Genomic DNA, 19,691 nt, shown 5'->3' on the forward strand with positions numbered 1-19,691 from the left:
TTAATTGGCTGACCTTGTTACCATGTGTCTGCCAGTTCATGAATATTTTGACAATTCACTGCTTTAAAACCATGGTGGCCAAAGGATCTGTTTTATTATGCATATATACATTCATACTCATGCATGAATGTAAGCAATGGCAAGTCAGAAGTCATAGGGTACTGGAGATAGAATCAATGAGCTATGTCCCATCTCAATAGCCCACTGGAGAAGCAAACCAACTCCAGCATAAAACAAACACAATCTGCTGACCTTCTGCATCACATTGTAGCATATTGCTATTATTGGGCAAGGACATTAGTGTGTGAAAGGGAACAAAATCTCTAGTTGGAAATCAAAGTGGTATAGAGAAGATGCATACTTTCTCCCCAACACAAAGGCAGAGACCTCTGTTTTTTTAACAACTGGCCCTTCAAGAACTATCTAAATCAGCTGTTACCAGGTTATAGTCAATATGGTATATTAAGAGAGACTTCCTGGAGCAGGAAAAGATTTTCACTCTCTGTGTTAGATCCCAATGACTTAGATCAAATTCTTCTTCTATCTATGGAGGTGTGACATGGAAAGTACATGTCCCTCTGCTGCCCCAAAGCAATCCTTTTCTCTAGGATACTAGAGGATTCCAGCTGTAAGCTATAGTAAATTCCAGTGCTGCTTTAGCTGTTCTGCACCAAGAACATGGTAGGTGGCTAAAAGAGAGCTGGCGCTCCTACATTTAAGCTGCTTCATCCTATTTCCTTTGGGAAAACACACAAAAATGTGTATTTCAAACTTGAGTATCTTCAAATGCCAAGTTTGGCTGCTGGTTATGCAGGAAAGAGCTTCGGGGAAGAGGGAGAATCCAGTTTTGATAGACTCCAGAATCAGTGGGTCAACAATAGGCTGAATTAGATCCATTAGACCAGGGGTATCAAACTCACAGTCCATGGGCCAGATGCATCACGTGCTGGCCATGCCCACCTCCATTTTAGCGAAGGGGGGAGTTGTGATACATCACGTGACGATGTGATGATGTGACAACGCGAGTTTGACACCTCTGCATTAGACGAAGATTCTATTCCTGGTTAAATTAATGCTATGTTAGATGAACTATCTGACTCTACATAATATTTTCAGACGATCCTACATTAACAGCACTTGTTGTAGGCTATCAAATCTGGGTTGCAAAACACCATACAACTCATTGATAGCAACAAAGAAAGATTAAACTCTTTTATTGCAGTACTAACTCTTTCTTAACATTTTTACCGTGGAGAAAGCCTTGAAATAATGTTTACTATATCTCAGGCAATCCCTGCACAAAAATATTATGTCTACTTCTAGCATTGTGTAGCATTCAAATTTCAAAAAATGTTTTGTTTTGTTGTAATCATCTGCTGAAGAACCACAAGTGAAAGCAGCAGACTGGCAGCTGAGTTGCAGCAGATACAAATTCTGACATTGTGCATCCCGGCATCGTGCAACATATGAAGTTCAAACAATGCTCTTTTTCCTCATGTCTTTTCCTGAACCTCAAGCAACTTTGCATAAAGCTTTTCCACTAAAACCTCATTGAAAGAGTCTTCTCTGCCACATTCACAAAGCTACTGAAGAAATAACAACAATTAGCTTGTCATAAGAAATATATGATCCCATATCAGCACCTGTATTTTCTATATTGAGATAAATAGCAGCCTCTGGAGTGGGAGGAAGTTAAATTGAGGAGACAGCAAAGATATACTATACTTCCTGTTCTAGTGTTTTTGTTTCATTCTACTACTCTTCCTTTCGGAAATACATTTAAATAGAAGTATTATGACATAATACTATGGCGTTTTGGCAGAACTATGGGTATAATTCTGACAAATTAATTTCCATTTAACTCTTAGTATTATCATGCAGCTACACACATGTGGTATAGAATTGTACAGTGGTTTAGATACCAACTTTAGCCAGAATACAATATTCAGTAGTTAGGTATCAAAACTGACATCAGCCAGAATACAAAACAACTGAAAGAAGCTATGCAAGATTGGAAAATGTGGAGAGACATGATCCACAGAATCGCTTAGAACTGGATACAGTTGAATGGGTGGTATCATCATCTTTATCCTGTGTGCAGAATTGTCCTTGAGCAGCATCCAGTTGGATCTGTCCACTATGAGATGTGGGCTCAAGTGATTTTCAGCTCCTTCCCCAGATCTGCTTTGGGAAGGCCAACAAGGGGGAAGTCCTGCTACCCTAGGGAACTGCATTCTGGAACAGACTGTACATCTGTACAGATGTATCTATGGATTCTGTGAGAGGAACTATGAACCCACATCTTGGGATTTTGTGAAAATCTAATCAAAGACAATTTTAAAATAAATGCAAGACTAGGAAGCAGCTGGGTTACTGCTAATTGACATTCCAAATAGAAAGCAAGGGACAGAGAGGCTAAATCATGCAGATGGTATAAAAGACAGGAAAGATTTAAAAAGAAGTCTGTATGCCAACCCCGGTAACCTAAATTCTTTAAATTACTGGGATCTTTGTAAAATTGGGTGGATCTTTTGAAAATCAACAACAATCCTAGTGCAAGAGTAAATAATGCAGAATCTGATAGACATCTTTAGATTTAACAAAACTAGATCAAACCACACAATTGTATATAAACCAATGGCATTGTAAAAACCGTTTTTAATCAATCATTTCTCAAGGAACATTATTTTATTTACAAAAAATCTGGATTCAGCTAGTGGATATGACTGTTAAAATGGTCCAACAGAAGTCCTAAACAACCCTGCCAACCACGGGAGATATCATTTAGTCAACTATACAAGGACAAATTACAACAACTTCCTCTACCAGATTTTACTTCCACCTTAAATTACCCCAACGGTATATCTTTCTTTGTTACATTTAGTCTTCTGCCAGTGAATGGTTTATTTTATTCTTGAAGAATAACTGGATACAAGAAATAAAGTACAGTTGCTTATATTTGATCCTGGATATAGTAGCGAAGAGATCAAACAAATGTGCTCTGTTAAGTCTGTTTGGCAGATACATTCACAAGTTGTTCAATTTAGGATCCACACTGTAAAATGGAGAAACTCAAATATTACAGATATTATACAACAGGTGCCAAAAGAACATGGGGCACAGGGAAGAAAGAGAGCCAACAATTTTGGATTTCAACATCTATGTAGAACAGAAGAGTGAAATCAATAGGCGGCAACTTCCAAATTGTCCTTTAAGACCTATGATTCAGTCACTTGCTATCCTTCCTTCTAAGGGTGGCTCATGATGAGGACTATTTTGTGGCAGGCAGGACCCCCATCTACAGAGCTCTCTACTGAGAGATCTTAGGATATTTTCTCTCAATATCTTCTGCCAGCAATAACAAGTGTTTCTTCTTAAACAAGCTCATGATTCTGTTGTTGCTTAATTTAACTTGTTTATTGTTTGTTCTGGCTCTCTATACTTTTTGCTTTTGACTAGTTTTTAGTCTAGTAATTTTGTTTTAATGATGATATATTTTTATCCTTTGGGGCTGCCAGACAGAAGGCTGCTCAAATCTTTGTTCTTTCTCTGTAAGAGTAAGCAATCAACGGCCTTCCACAGCCTGTCCACAGGGCAGAGAGCTAGGCATAGCCAACATCGCCAAATGGCATATTTTCTGCCTTATTAGTCATAATAAGCTTTTCTTACATTTCAGCCTATTTGGAAAGAGATGCTTCTCTGCAGCATAGAGCACAGGGCACGTGCAGCAGAGGTGGTATTCAGCAGGTTCTCACCAGTTCTGGAGAACCGGTAGCCGAAATTTTGAGTAGTTCGAAGAACCAGTAAATACCACCTCTGACTGGCCCTGCCCCCATCTATTCTCTGCCTCCCCAGTCCCAGCTGATCAGGAGGGAATGGGGATTTTGCAGTATCCTTCCCCTGTCACGCCCAACAAGCTACACTCGCCAAGCCATGCCACACCCACCAAGCCACACCCACAGAACCGATAGTAAAAACCTTTAAATCCCACCACTGAGTCTTGCAGGGCATATAAAAAAGGGAGGGGGGCAGCTAGAACCTTGCAGGGATCAAATCCCTGCCCCTTTTTATAGACACACATGTAAAAATGGGTGGGATTTCAAACGCACAGTCATGGCTGCATCCCGACCATTGGATTCCCTCTGCATGAGATGCCCTTGATATACAGCAATTTTTTGAGGGAATGCATGTGTGATTTCCCCCCTCCCCCCGCCCCCAGGAATGACTGTTATAAAGAACTGGTGAAATTGCTGGATTTTTTGAAAACTAAGCTTTCTTCTAAAACCGAGCCTCCTTCCATTCACTATTTGCAAAGGGAGGGAGACTTTATGTAGCAAAAGGGAATTGGCAAAATACATGTTAGATTCATCTCATTCTGTTTCATAGCATCACTTTACAGTCCAGGGAAATTTGTGGTTTGCTTTGCTCAAGCATTTAAAACGACTGCATCTCTACAGCCAGAGTTCACGTGAACTCACATTTACTGAGGGCCAATATAGTGTAGTGATTAAAAGTATTAGGCTAAGACAGGAGAGAGTTGGATTTTAGTTAGTAAAGTTCACTGGATGACTTCAGGTCAGTCACTCTCTCTCTGAACCCTACCTAACCCACAAGACTGTAGTGGTTGAAAACAAGAGGTCTTGAAGTTTATTCATTTATTTAGTTTGTCACTCATGTACAAGATGAGTACATCTTGAAGAGCACCCAGAGGCTTCAGCTGGTCCAGAATGTGGCCGCGTGGGTTATCATGGGGGTACCTAGGTACACCCCTTTTAGGCGGCCTGCACTGGTTGCTGGTTGTTTTCCGGGTGTGATTCAAAGTACTAACTATGACTTTTAAAGCGCTCCATGGCTTAGGCCCAGGGTACCTGTGAGACCACCTACTGCCACCAGTAGCCTCCCACCGTCTAGTGCGATCCCACAGAGTTTGCCTCCTCAGGGTGCCATCGGCCAGACAGTGTCGGCTAGCGAACCCCAGGGGAGAGCCTTCTCTGTGGGAGTGCCTTGCCTCTGGAATGAGCTGTCCCCGGAGCTTCACATAATCCCTGGCCTCCAGTCCTTCCGACACGCCCTAAAAAGTTGACTTTTCCAGCAAGCCGGCCTGGCCTGAACAGAATAAAATAAATGATTAATTTAATTGTTAATTTTAATCTATTTTTAAATTGTTATTGTTAATATTAATTGAGTTTGTTTTTGGATACTTTATTTAATTTCCTTTTTAACTTTTGTAATATGTGTTTTTTTTTATGTTGTACGCTGCCCTGAGTCCTTTGGAAGAAAGGCGGCATATAAATCCAATAAACAAACAAGATAACAGGAATAAGAATAAACATGAATAAGAACACAGGAAATGGGTACAGATAAATGGGGATAGTAGGACAGGGACGTTAGGCATGCTGGTATGTTTATGCACGCCCCTACTGACCTCTAAGGAATGGGGTGAGGTCAATAGTAGACAGTTTAAGGTTAAAGTTATGGGGGTTTGAGGATGTAACAACAGAGTCAGGTAGTACATTCCAGGCATTGACCACTCTGTTGCTGAAGTTGTGTTTTCTGCAATTGAGTTTGGTGCGGTTTACCTTGGGTTTGTATCTATTGTGAGCTTGTGTATTATTGTAGTTGAAGCTGAAGTAGTCATTGACAGGTTGGATGTTGTAGCAGATTATGCAGATGCAAATGCATACTAAATAAAAATACGGCCTCTCCCTTTTTTGTAAGCTGATTCAAACCAAAGGACAAGAACTCACTTTTCAGGAACCTAAATCACCTTTGGAACTCTGAAATGCCCAGGACACAGCTTCCCAAACAGTTCTTCTCCTTCCTCTGAGCCAGATCCTCCCACCCGGCTTCATATTCTACGCCTGTGGAAGCCACGTTCTTCATTCTACCTTTGCTGAAAAAAATAGTACCGCGCATCTTTTTGTTCCTGCTTGGCCAGGTTTTGTGGTAGGTTTTTTGTGGTTTCTCATGGGTGTACCAGTGGGGAGGGGGAATGACAAGATGCTGGCAAATAGATTGTCTCTTCATTGGATTGCCTGCAAGTGGTAAAAATGAATTGTTCAAAAAAGCTTCATATGGATGCAACCGGATATCTGAGTTAGCCAGGGTTCAGCAACTTGGTTTAGGAAGGGAAATGTGGGATATAATATGCCCTTTAAACTCTAAGTCTTTTGGGGCTTAGCTTTTCAAACAAAAGATCCTTTCCTTGCAGACCGAGCTTCCAAAACTGAATAGCTATGGTACTTTCCCATTCTATCTGTACTTCCTTTCAGGCTCTAAACAAACAAACAGCACCCATGTAGCTAACGCCATCACCAGCGTGCACCGTGCCAATTATCCAAAGGTTATCTCTCTCTGCAGTCATCTCTGCAGTATCTCTTAATAGCTTTGCTGACACAGTGCAGAACATTATTGACAATTGGACACCAAGGAAAAGGTTGGTCCCATTTTGTTGTTGTTGTAATGGGACAACAGAAAACCAAAAATTTGGAGGCGCATTAATGTCTTCCTGAAGCATGGCCCAGGTTCAAAACTGTCAGTGAAAATTATTTTGTGGACACTGCTATCCTTCATCCTCCTTTTCATTGTGTTTTGCAGCCCAAAGCAAGACAAAGTGGTACAATAATTAGTAACAGAGCACACAATTAAGAAGTAACAATGTGTTCCAAAGCTTTTTATAGTTGCATTATAATGGTCAGTCTCCACATTTTCTTCAATATGCCAATGAATCCCATCTATTAATACCTCTTGCATAGTACAGCTGGAAGTAATCATATCTGGCTGAAGATATCTGGCTAAACCAGGGTCACCCAAAAATCAGCTTGTATTTGAGAAGGCAACAATGGATGCTTGTATTGGAGGGCGGAGGATGTTAGGAAAGAGCAGGAACGTGGGTGAATAACTAAGGTTTCTTAGCTTTGCTTTACCCTTGTCACTTTGGAGGGTTTGAAGTTTTATCATTGGTTTTGTGAACAACCTAGAGCAGCCTTTCACATCTGTAGTTCTACTGAACCCTACAGTTATGCAAGAGACCATGAACAAAAACATTCCCTTTTTAATTGCATGGCTAACACTCCAACTGGTGGGAAAGTTTATGTGCCATGCCTCAACTTACCGAACATGCTAATATACCACGAGCTATAGATATAATCATTTTTATGCAGGAGCTTCCCTGATACCTGAAAATTATTTCAAGGGTCCCACCCGTGTGGACACAACTCCCAGAATTCCCCAGCCAGCCGGGCCTCTAGAGTTTTATAATGCAACGCTATGTAAATAAATATATTTTAAAATGTGGCAGGAACACAGGATGTGTAAGCTTGTTTATGGGACTATACAAGGTCCTGCCAAGTTGAAACAACAACAAGGCTTTGCTTTTAGTGCCATCCCTGACAGTTTCTCTCTGCATCCACACGTTGAGGGATCCAGTTTGCAAAGGAATTGATCAGATGCCCAAATCCCTTGGCTCCTGAATAAATTACTTCTTTACAAATGACTGTGCTCAACACATGAATGATGAATACCATGACTGCCAGAAAAAGAAAAGGGGCATTGTAGCTCTCAGAGATCCAGAAGCCAAGCCAAGAGATAGAAAAAAGGGGCTTAACACTTGAGTACTTATCTCAGCCAATTTAAACAAAGCAACTGTATAACAGAAAAGGAACGGTGGAAAATGAGACAACGCCATCCCAGTGAGATGTTATGGACTCCCCAAGACACACAAACTAGGGGTCCCCCCCCACACCTATTGTAGTGCTAGGGGATATTCCTACCTACAGTTTGGCTAAATGGCTGGCACAATGATTAAGCTTCCTGACATCATCCTCAAACACTACAGCCACATCATCCCCATAATTTTTGACACAGCTACGAAGCTTTGAGGCTCCTTATGAAATCATAATCTCTTTTGACATAGTGACCCTATTTACACCCCTCCCTCCCCACTTAGCATACAAAGTGATAAACAGAAAACTAGAAGATTACAACACAGATCAAAACAACCTAACTGGGACACAAATCATGAATCCACTCCATTTACACTTCTTCATGTTTAAAAGAGAAATGAGCAAATAAAAGGGACACTCATATCAAGAGTTATTGCAGAAACGGTCCCACATAACTGGAACACAGTGCATTTTAAAACACCTAAAGTTTGGTACCATTACATGGATGACACATCAGTGGTTATCAAATAAATGAGCTGAAAGACTTTCATATCCTATTAAATTCTATCTTCCTGGACATATGATTCACAATGGAGGAAGAAAACATGCTTAGACATGCTTATCAACAGATGAGAAGATGGAAGCTTAGAAACCATAGTATATTGCAAGGCTACCAATGCTCCAGGCTGAGTAACCATCCACAACGGTAACCATCCACTGTCACATAAAAAGAGCTGCATTAGAGCAATGTATGGGAGGGTGTGAACACAGTGTACTATCCAGCAAGCAAAACATCTGGGAGTAGGTACCTACGTGAACAATTTAGTCAGAAAGGGTGTCCACAAACATTTATCATAAGGTGCCTATGCAATATGCTGGGGAGAGAAAGGAAGAAAAAAGGCAAAATACCAACTACATGGTACACCTTACCATATATTAAAAACATTTCAGAAGAAGCAGAATCTAACTTTTGAGATCAGCAAGTGTACATTATCCACCATCCAGAGGCTACCAAATGAGGACAAATAATACAAAGACTGTTTGGAGCTGGAGAAGTTTTGAATGTAATTTGTCAGATTCCCTGTATGGATTGCCCCTATGACAGAGAGGAAGCTAATTACCAGATTGCGGGAACACAAATGAGTGGTTAGATGAGGAGAGCCAAACTCATTGATAGTGTCGTATTGCATGCATTCCATTTTGTAGCTACTAGAATTGTTGGCTGAGCAAGGACAAAAATAGCCAGAGAAATCATTGAAGCCTGGGACACAGGCCTTCGTCTGTCAATAGGAATGCTGATTTATCAGGTCCTTAGAAGCCGAAGGCATAGCATCATAAGAAACAACCATTAAGAAGTTAATAGCTAGCCATCATCACCTTAATAAACAACTAAAAACTACACACAACCAGGAACCATATAAATGCAATACACAAAACAGCCCAGTGCATATATTGTGGAGAGAGAGAAAATCCCTGATGATGGACTCTAACACGAGCTTGAAAGCTCAGAAAAATAAATCTTTGGTCCCAGTGACCAACTCAAATTGGATCCTGCAACATTATCCTAAGGCTCATATATTTACTTTCGTTTACATTAATTCTTTCTCCTGCAATGGAACTATCAATGATGGGAGAACTCTGAGCAAGAACTTTTAGTTCCCTCTTCTCCCCATAGTAAAAGAGAAATGAAGACAAACAAAAAAGGCCCTTCTGATTCAGGGAAGCTAAGGTCTCCATTTCCAATAACCTCTTGGGGTTTGGGAAATGGGGATGATAGTGTGATTGTCTAGTGCTTTGCTCCACAACTGTGCAATTTTGTGAGGATTTTTTAAAAAACAAATACCTTTGGGTAAATTCTACAGTTGCTTGACTTCCTTCTGCCGATTCAACCCAAATATGACACTATTCTCCTGCTTCTTATCACCAACTATGGGATTCTGAAGTCATTTTGGGTACCATGGTTTGTCCCAACAACACTTACTTTGTAGGATCCAAGGACCAAAACATGCATGCTAGACCAACCATGATGACAACTGCTGCAACTTTGTGAATAGAGGCTGGCTGATGACAGCCTTTTCCCATGCTCAGCTTGTACATCTGCCCCTAAATCAGAGGTGGGTTGCTACCGGTTCACACCGATTTGGGAGAACTGGTACTGGAAATTGTGACTGGGTCGCCGAACTGGTAGGGATGGCAGGCTTGCCATGCCCCCGAACCAGTTCTCTGGTCACCCATGCCGTTGCTGGCATGCTTTTTTTAGTCATTTTATAATATTCTGCGCATGCAGCGCGCGCACGAAGCAAACTGGCAGTAACGCCGGCAGCAGCCCACCCTTTGCTCTAAATCCTTCTTTTTATCCCATGTTCACTCATATAATGTAATGTCATTCTTGTATGTGAGAATGAAAGAGCATGGAAAGCAACTATTCCAAAAGACAGAACTCTAGTTCAGATGTCAACTAATTGCTGAATCTGGATCACTAAAGGAAGAAATAGCAGAAACAGAAATAAAAATGTTCTTCTCGGCTCACAATGGAAACAGCTGCATGAATATAAATAATGTCTTTATGTGTTACTTCTTCAGTTTTTCTAATCAAATGAAACTATTCACTTTTGAAGCAAACTCTCAAGATAGTAAAGAGTTGCTCAAAAGGGCGTCTATCCAGTCAAAGTAATGCTGCTAAAATAAAGAATGAATTCGCTGGGACAGCAAAACACTTTGATCCAAATGTGGCTTTTCTTTTTATGGGATCATAACCACATTCTGTCCTCCCCAAACGTGTCACTTTACAATAACCACAGCCTTCTGTCTCATTAAAGGAAGTTTCAATGAGGACAGTAATTAATAATTTGTTTACACAGGAGCTTGAGGTTGTTGTTGTTGTTTTTGCAATACTCTGTGGATATTTAATAAATCAGTTTATCAGCAATGACTTTAATTTCCTCATTACACCGAGCATAGGATTCAAGTGGGGTTTTTTTTCTTGTATCTCTCACTACAGTAGTGGCCAAAATTGAGGTTTGATGGCTAATAACACCACTTTTTTTTCTGAATTTCAAGATAATCATATTCCATTGCTGGAATGGCCTGGGAATAGCCCAGACCTTAACCCAATAAAAAATCTGTGGAGCCAAATAAAGAAACTTGTTAGTCAGAAGCGACCCAGTTAAGAGAAACAATAATTCAATCTTGGTTTCACATTATAACAGAACTAAAAGATTTGGTTGACTCCATGGGAAGATGTTGTAAGGCCGTAATTCATGCTAAAGGTTACCCAACTAAGTATTAACTGACATGGTGATAATTTTTGTACATCTCGTTTTACTTTTCTTATAACTGCTATTTTAATAGCAAATCCTTCTTAAAAATTATTGCATTACATTCTTGCTAAAATTATCTTTCCATTGATATATAATCTTATGCAGTGGTGGGTTCCTACCAGTTTGGACCAGTTCGGCTGAACCCGCAGTGAATTTGGTGGTCTGGCGGCCATAGGTTCCAACATCTTGTTTTTTGCTCCTGCGCATGCACGCAGGGCGTGCACACAAGCAAACTGGCAGTAGTGCCTGTCGGAACCCACTCCTGATCTTATGGTACTACTCCCAAAAAAGTGGTGTTATTAGCTAGTTTTAGAAAATACACTTGTGCGAAAAAATGTCCACAATTTTGGCCACTACTGTAGAAGAAATTTTGAACATAGCTCCTTCCTCCTAAAACCAAGGTACAACATGACTTACCCTGTAGTAATCTGTGCTATATACATCTCTTGACATCCCAAAGTCTCCAATCTTCACCAGTAGGTTCTCCCCAACCAGGCAGTTCCGAGTAGCCAGGTCACGATGTACAAAGTGCTGTGATGCTAAGTAAACCATACCAGCTGCAATCTGCTGGGCAATGTACAACATCTGGGATTGGGTTAGTTCAGCTAAATGACTCCCTTCGGCCATCAGAACTGCATCAGGTCCATGCGACCTGTGTGGAAGAGAGAAGAAATGTAGGAGATTTAATGATATCTGTCCAAATGATGGCCCTACAGAAGGAAGCAGGAGGGTGGGGAGGAGGCATGATGGAAGCAACAAGGCCAGAATTCATCAACCGGGCCACTTAATCTCCCTCAGCCCAGCCAGTTTTGCTACTGTGGGGGAAAATGAAAGAAGAGACCACTTTATATGCCACTTTGAGCTCCTGAATGAAAGGCAGGATGCAAATCTAGGAAACAAACAAATAACAAGACTTTGAACAGTATTGGCTAGTTATAGATCAGGGGTGCGCAACTATGTCAACTTTATGACCTGTAGACTTCAACTCCCAGAATTCCTGAGCTAGCTGCTTCAAGAATTCTGGGAATTGAAGTCCACAGGTCATAAAGTTGCGTAGTTGCCCATCCCTAGTCTAGATACAGAAAGCTACATACGGATAGATTCCATCTGTGGAAGAAAAATGACATATACATCAGTAAATTTTGTTACTGTTGCCAGTTATTGATTTTTGAAACTCTATTTAGAGGCATAGATTTTAACATTACAACTTAACATATCTCCTGCTATAACATTTCTCTTCCTAAATTATTTAATTTTATACTTTTAATCCATATTCATTTTCTAACCAATGGTTTGATGAAACATCTGGGTTTTGGCAGCACCATACCATAGTGAACAATGGGTCTGCACTTATAACTGCAGCATTCGTTTGTGGCATTTGTGCCACAATTGTGGCATTTACACTTACAACCACTGGTTTCTCTTAACCACAAAAAGCATCATCATACAATTGGGCCAGTCTTTTGACAACCGTTACAACTTGTGATGATGATAAAGATATTCCATAATGATCGTAACCCAAAGACGATCTATAAACTTTTTATTTACATATTGAAAATGAATTAACTTGATTTCTCAGTGAAGCACCAACAATTTTCCTTTTCCTGCTATTACAGCACCAACCCACCCTGTTCTGAACATATTTTGTTATTTTTAAAAAAATAAGTCATTGTACCTTCCTGCTATTTCCACTTAATGCCGATCAAAAACATCTATGATATGCATCCCTGATCAAATACCTTTCTTTTCCTGCTTATGCAAGAATCACTCAACTCTACACTTCATTTTCATGCTACTTTTCAGGGACGTGTTCTCTTTCTTCTTCCTCAACATAATGTGAGATTTCAAAATGTGCCATGCCATTAATGGATGATGCGCTTGCTATTTCTATTTCTGAGCTATAGAGCTGCGAATCAACTCTTTTCAGATAGTAGAAGCACAGATCAAGGTTGCTCAAATTAAAGACCATGAAGTACATGCACTTCAGAGCCACTGGATACTTTGAAGCTCAGAGAACACTGCGCTGAAAATCAGATACAGTCATATTCTTGCCTGTGACCAAATAGGAGTGTAAAATTGAACATAACAGAAGACTTCCAAGGGGCTGAAATATCATCAGCTTTTAACAGGGCTCTGTGATCTAGTCATATTGTCTTTCTACCCCATTCTTATCTCTCCCCGCAAAAGTCTATCCATCTCAATTCAATGTAATTTTCTGCAGTTATATATCAAGACTATCCCAAGGCAGTGGTAAAATTCAGGTGTTTTTTTTACTACTGGTTCTGTGGGCGTGGCTTGATGGGTGTGGCAGGGGAAGGATACTGCAAAATACCCATTTTGCAAAATCTCTATTCCCACCCCACTCCAGGGGAAGGATACTGCACAATCCCCATCCCCTCCCCACTCTGGGGTCAGCCAGAGGTGGTATTTGCCGGTTCTCTGAATTACTCAAAATTTCTGCTACCGGTTCTCCAGAACCGGCTGAAATTCAACCCTGATCCAAGGGATACAAGAATCAGAACCCCTTCCTACTATATATCCTCCTGCTGCCATGACAAACCTGGTCAGTTTAGAATAAGCCCAAAATATGCAAGTTCTGATTGTGTCGCTTCTAGAGTTTCTGCAGACAATTATGCATAGCCTGGATGTTTTATTGGGTTTTTTTTTTTTTAGTTACACTCTATTCACTGTTTCATCTCCTCTAGAACTGGATTTACTTTTGTCAGTGTTTGCTCCTGAAACATTTCAGCAGTTGTGTCTAAATTTTGCACTCAGGAATTCTTTCTGATCTTCAGGTCCTGGCCTGCAATTGTCTGTCTGTCTGTCTCTGTTTGACACCCTCTCTCTCTCTCTCTCTCTCTCTCTCTCTCTCTCTCTCTGTGTCTATCTGTCTGTCTGTCTGTCTACAAATTGTGAGATCGTATTTTTTCTCAGTGACCTTGGGGGGCGCTGTAGGGTAAGAAATAAATGTCCTTCCAAAGCATGATTACATGCAAATTTTCTCTCCTATCGTAAGTAGCATCAAATGAGAGAAGAATGCTAAATTATAATTTTTCTTAAGAGAGTCTCTTTTTCACTGAACTGTTCTGGAAGCTACCAATGACGAATAACAATTTTTTAATAAAGAAGATATATTGCCATCAGATTGCTTCAACTCAAAATCCAACAGGTAGAAGGCAAGCTGCTACTATAATATATAAATGAATGGGTGCTTGCATTGCTATTAAAGGCGTGTAATTATAACTGATGTTTAATGCCTGCATTCAATTGTGGGAGGCTGGCTCTTTCCACTAATTTCCAAGTCATGCATTAGATAGCAAATCTCTTATCAGTAGACTGGTTTTCCTAACCTTCTAAGACTGATGAGCATCTTTATAAGCAAGCAAATAAAAGATATATGTATATCCCAGCTCTTGGCCATTCAGGGAGCCTATTTATTCATTCTGCAAAATAAAGCAAAAAGGCACTGCTTGCTTGTGGTTAGTGGCGTTTCTCATTAAGAGTTTTCTTAGGCAAAACAGTTTGTGGTACAATGTAATACCATTCTTCACTTACCAAGTGCAACAGATAGACAAAAAAATAGAAAGAAAAATAGCAACACAAAGCAATGTAATAACAAAGGCAATCAGGCTTATTGATGGGGGGAGAGGAGGAAAACAAATAGATGAGTGAGAAGGACTTGACAATGTTGCTACAACAGGATTGTTCTTATCTACTTGCTCATGATTTCAATCTAACCACCTGCTGTACATGAAGCTTTTAAAAAAATGTCTGCAGTCTAACAAAAATTGGGCAAATATACAGACTTTAGTGCAAGGATGGGCAACTATGGAACAGTGTACTGGAGCCTGCCTGAAGCATCGGGTACCGTTCCGGTACGGTGCTCCTGCCCGCCCGCGCTCTTGACCTGTCTTTAAAACCTTCGGCGCTTCTGTGGATGTGCATGGCACGTACACCGGTGAGCAGCTGGAGCATCGCGGAGGCTTGCGGAGGCATCGCTGGAAGGTAAAAAGCATGCACATGCTGCGCTGTGGGTGCACACGTGCCGCACACATTCATGTGGAGGATGCCGGTACGGTTGCAACAGGATCCGTAACCACCACTGTTATGGAAGCTTCACAATTGGTGGACTTCAGCTCCCAGAATTTCTGAACCAACCATGAGGGTTGAAGTCCAGTGGTTGTAAAATTGCCATAGTTGTAAAATTGCCATAGTTTCCCACCGCTGCTTTAGGGGAAACATTTTTTTTTTTAGAAAAAGAAAACCATAAAAATGGATAGAATAATTCAAATATCATTAGGTCAGTCAGGAAACGGCTGCTCTATCACCATTTTAGCTACCTCTCCCGTGGAAGTTAAACCGATGAATAGTGGGGGGGACGGGGACAAGTACCCCCAAGTATCATAATTCTTAATTAACTCTTAATTAAGGCTTTATTCCAAAGACATTAATATGCAACATTTTATAAAAGAAAATTCTATATAAAAATATTTCATAAAGAAACACTTTTATGTAAAATAAGAAATTGAGTTATACTAGGGCAGATGATTCACTCCTTCAGCTAAGCTACACTTTGGGGATGTGAATAACCCAGCTGGGTTCACATTACTAAACCCTAAAATGTTGGTTGCAAATTACACTGGCTAGATTTATAGAATATGCTACCCAATCCAAATAAATCGCACTACGACTACTAGTACAGCTATATCAATGCTCAGCAGCAATTCTTCGGGTTATTAAGGCAAAACTACTTTAGGGACTAAAGTTAATTAGAGACACCTAGTCTTGAACATGAACTTTATAAATACAATGATGATGATATATTTATCATTTTACTTGGCCTCTCTTTTGTGGAGGCATTCTTCTTTCAGAACAAGACTAGACAGTTTTATTTGCTTGTTTCTCCTTATTTGAAAGATTTTATCTTTCCTCGGGGGAATGCTGTGCATGTATTAGAAAACAAAAGGTGTTTGTTTTTAATAAAAAAATGCATTTTGGCATTTGATGCAATAGCTTTGATTCTAATTCTGTAATAAATGTACTAATCTTTAGGACTTTTAATGTGTGTAAGTAGGTGAAGCCATTTTTAACATGAGCCTGGGTTTTACCTGAAGCAAAATTCAGAGTACTTTGTTTGTGAAATGAGGTACAATGTGTTTGTGTACTGTAAACACTATAAAAGTAGTATATAGTCTATTCTTCACCCAAACTAAATTATGATATATTGATATCATAAACATATTATTTATTTATAAAAATAAAAAATATTACTCAGATTTTTTGCCTTAGAAAATAAAAGCTTTGCAGTAGAGAACTACAGATGTTACCAATAGAAAATGCTTTATCGACACATTTAAATATGTCGATCATGAAACCCGAGTTAAAATACTATTTTCAAGTAATGACACATTCTGTTCATATATTTGAATCATGGTTTGTGAATATATATCTATATATATTTATTTTGATAACCTTTTTTTAATCATGGGCCAATTTTTAATCATAATGCTTTTCAGAATAACTAGAAAGTAAGATAAATCAGTTCAGAGAACATAAGATATAGACAACGTTGAAGACAGATCCTCCCAAAGAATCACAATGGGAATTAATACCTGGACCCGATTGTAAATTAGTTCTATAGATATGCAATACTTATGTAGAAAAATAGATGTTTTTTATAATAATTGAAGATTTATATTACTCTGACCTACACAGAGTTTAGGCTGTGACAAAGAAACTAGTGATTAAGTAATCCTAAAGTATGACGGTGATCTTATTGAAATGGTAACTACTGCAGAATCTATAAGGGACACTGACTATATTATTATTATATTTAGCATGCATTCATTTGAGGAACTGCCTGTGGAGTCCAACACATTTGAGTACAAAAGGGATTATTTATCAAAGTGAAAGGATGGATGAAAAACAGAGGGCCAAAGAGAAATTATTTAAAGCCTTAATAACTGAAGCTCAACTAAGTACATTAACAATGTAAAAAATAGAGGATCAAGCCCAAGAGGCCAACATAGGTTTGGAATAGAGTTCAGGTTACTGTAAGAGATAATGAATGAAAAATCTGTCATCATTTAAGCTAAAGGTTTCCCTGTCCAGTCATGTCGGTCTCTAGGGGGCGGTTCTCATCCATTTCTTAGCCAAGGGAACCATCATTGTCCGAAGGCACTTCCATTTTCTTGTGGCCAGCATGATTATACACGGAGGCGCATGGAACGCTATTTCCTTCCCATAAAATGGTACCCATTTATCTACTCGCATTTGCATGCTTTCAAACTGCTAGGTTGGCAGGAGCTGGGAGAAGTAATGGGAGCTCACCAATCATGCACTTGGGTCTTGAACCCAGGTTTGTCAGCTTTCCAGCAGACAAGCTCAGCATCTTTAACCGCTGAGCCATCGTGCCCCCTCCTGTCATAATTAAGAGTACAAAAAGGAGAATAAGCTTTGCTAGATAATTGGAGGGGGGTATCAGAATATGAAAAAAAAGGGAATAGTACGAATATATATATATATCAGAAAAGACATTCAAAGCAACTGAGGCATTAGATGACAAAGAAATCAAAACATTCAACATTCTTGTATGTTTTTTTAAAGTTACTCATCAAAGGCTCTTGAGTAAACTTAGCATCCATGGGATAATAGCCCAGGTCTTTTTATAGATTGGTAACAGGTTAAAAAGAACAGAGGAAGGAGTGGAAATAATGCAGCAATTATCTCAGTGGAGGGAAGTACAAAGTAGAGGCCCTCAAAACCCTTTATTGGGAATCTATTCAGCTTATTCAGAAATGATTTTGAACAGCAAAGTGCCCAAGTATGGTGATGATAATAAAATATTTGGGCTGATAAACAACAAAAATAGCACTAAAGAACAGTGGAATTATGTCTTTTAAATTGGATGAATGATCAACCAAGTGACAAATGTAGTCCAATTTAAGTAACTGTGAAGCAATACATGTTTGGGGTACACAAGCCTTCCTCATAAGAATTTGTTGTGGTCTAAGCATTGTAACTAACTGTGACAAAGATCTTGGGATCACAGAATAACACTAAAATAAGTGGTTTCAGTGTGAGGCAACTGTGTAAAATATAGCAAAGGATCATCAGGAAAGAGAGTAAAAATATGTTTCAAAATGCCAGCATTGTACTATAATCCCCATTTATGGGCTAAAGCTTGATAGAAAGACAATGAGTGAGTAGACTACTAAAGCATATTAAATCATGCACAGTCTGGAGAAAGCAGGTGGGAGGTTTTTCCCCCTTCCTCTCTCAAAACATTAAGACCAAGGCCATGCAATAAAACTTGTTGGATGATTTAAAACAGACAATAGGAAGCATTTCTCCATATACTGTGTAATTAGCCTGTGGAATTCATTACCACATGGCATAGGGACATCTGGAAGGCCACTATGAGAAATGAAATGCTGGACTAAAGGATGGGTTTTTGGCTTGATCCAGCAAGACTATTCTTACGCAGGAATGCGTACCAATCAAATTACTCCATTTGGACCACAACTCAGCAATTTGGAATATAGCCCAATTTCATCTTAGACCCATTGGAAAGCTATTCGGATTGATTGCAGGGCCAAATACAAATTAAGAGTTGGAAATGTGAATCTTTGCACATTCACTGACTTTCACGGAGAATTGACACATGACTATACTTGTTTACCTTTCTTTTCTTTTTAACAGAGGTCTATTAAATGCGTATGTATGGCAGAACTTTTACAAGAGGGAGAAGTCTACCAAGTTTCAGAAAGTAACTTGGACAAAATTAGATGAAACGTGAGAAGCAGTGTTGCCCCTTCTGAGTAGATCAGAGCTGCCAAATTCAAGATGAATAGCTTCAGGGATTTTTCTTTAAGGCCAAACTTTTTAAATGTGTTGTGCATTTACAGGAAAGTGAGATTCTGAAAAATAAATGCATTTTCCAATGTGAACAACTGTTAGTTTTGACTTTTGAGACTACGTCTCTCATATCTCACAGATCGTTTCATGTACCTGGGATGGAAAATTTGCAAAGACTATTAAGTGTTGGCAAGAAAACAAGGAAGCTCTCCTTTCAGATGAACTTCATGGACATGCTGCATCCATCCATGCCACTTATTTGTGCAGCAATAGGAGCGTTTGCCATTGTCTTTTTCAACATATTTTCCAGTATACATTTGGCCTACATTCCCAATATTCCTTGGAGTTATACATTTTCATTGTCAATCACAACACTCCTTAGTTTTTGCACCCAGGTACGGCCAACCACACACCACTGGTTCTATTATTCAGATAGTCCTCAACATACAGCAGTTCATTTAGTGGTCATTTGAAGTTACAACAGAACTGAAAAAAGCGACTTATGGTCATTTTTCACACTTATGACCACTGCAGCATCCCCATGGCCACATGATTTACATCCAGATGTTTAACAATTAACTCACTTTTATGACGGTTGCAGTGTCCTGGAGTCATGCGATCCCTTTTTGCAAGTTTCTGACCAACAAAATCAATGGGGAAACCAGATTCACTTAACAACTGTGTTATTAATTTAAGAATTGCAGCGATTCATTTAACAAATATGGCAAGAAAAGTCGTAAAATGGGGCAAAACACACTTAACAAATTTCTCACTTACCAACATAAATTTGGGGCTCAATTGTGGTCGTAAGTTCAGGACTACCTATATATTTCAATGTCTCTTGTTTGTA

The 19,691-nt window shown here is 39.5% G+C and overlaps 1 protein-coding gene across 10 annotated transcripts in view; it reads right to left on the bottom strand.

The window, feature by feature from the left end:
• Window positions 1–19,691, bottom strand: part of NTRK2 (neurotrophic receptor tyrosine kinase 2) — a 222,669-nt gene that overhangs the window by 24,682 nt on the left and 178,296 nt on the right. For all 10 annotated transcript variants that reach the window (XM_081945225.1, XM_081945224.1, XM_081945223.1 and 7 more), the window contains one exon: window positions 11,402–11,636. In XM_081945225.1, coding sequence (XP_081801351.1) covers window positions 11,402–11,636 — 235 coding nt within the window. The remainder of the gene's footprint in view (window positions 1–11,401; window positions 11,637–19,691) is intronic.

The sequence above is a fragment of the Natrix helvetica genome, assembly GCF_964273705.1.
Source record: "Natrix helvetica genome assembly, chromosome: 2".
Lineage (NCBI taxonomy): Eukaryota > Metazoa > Chordata > Lepidosauria > Squamata > Natricidae > Natrix > Natrix helvetica.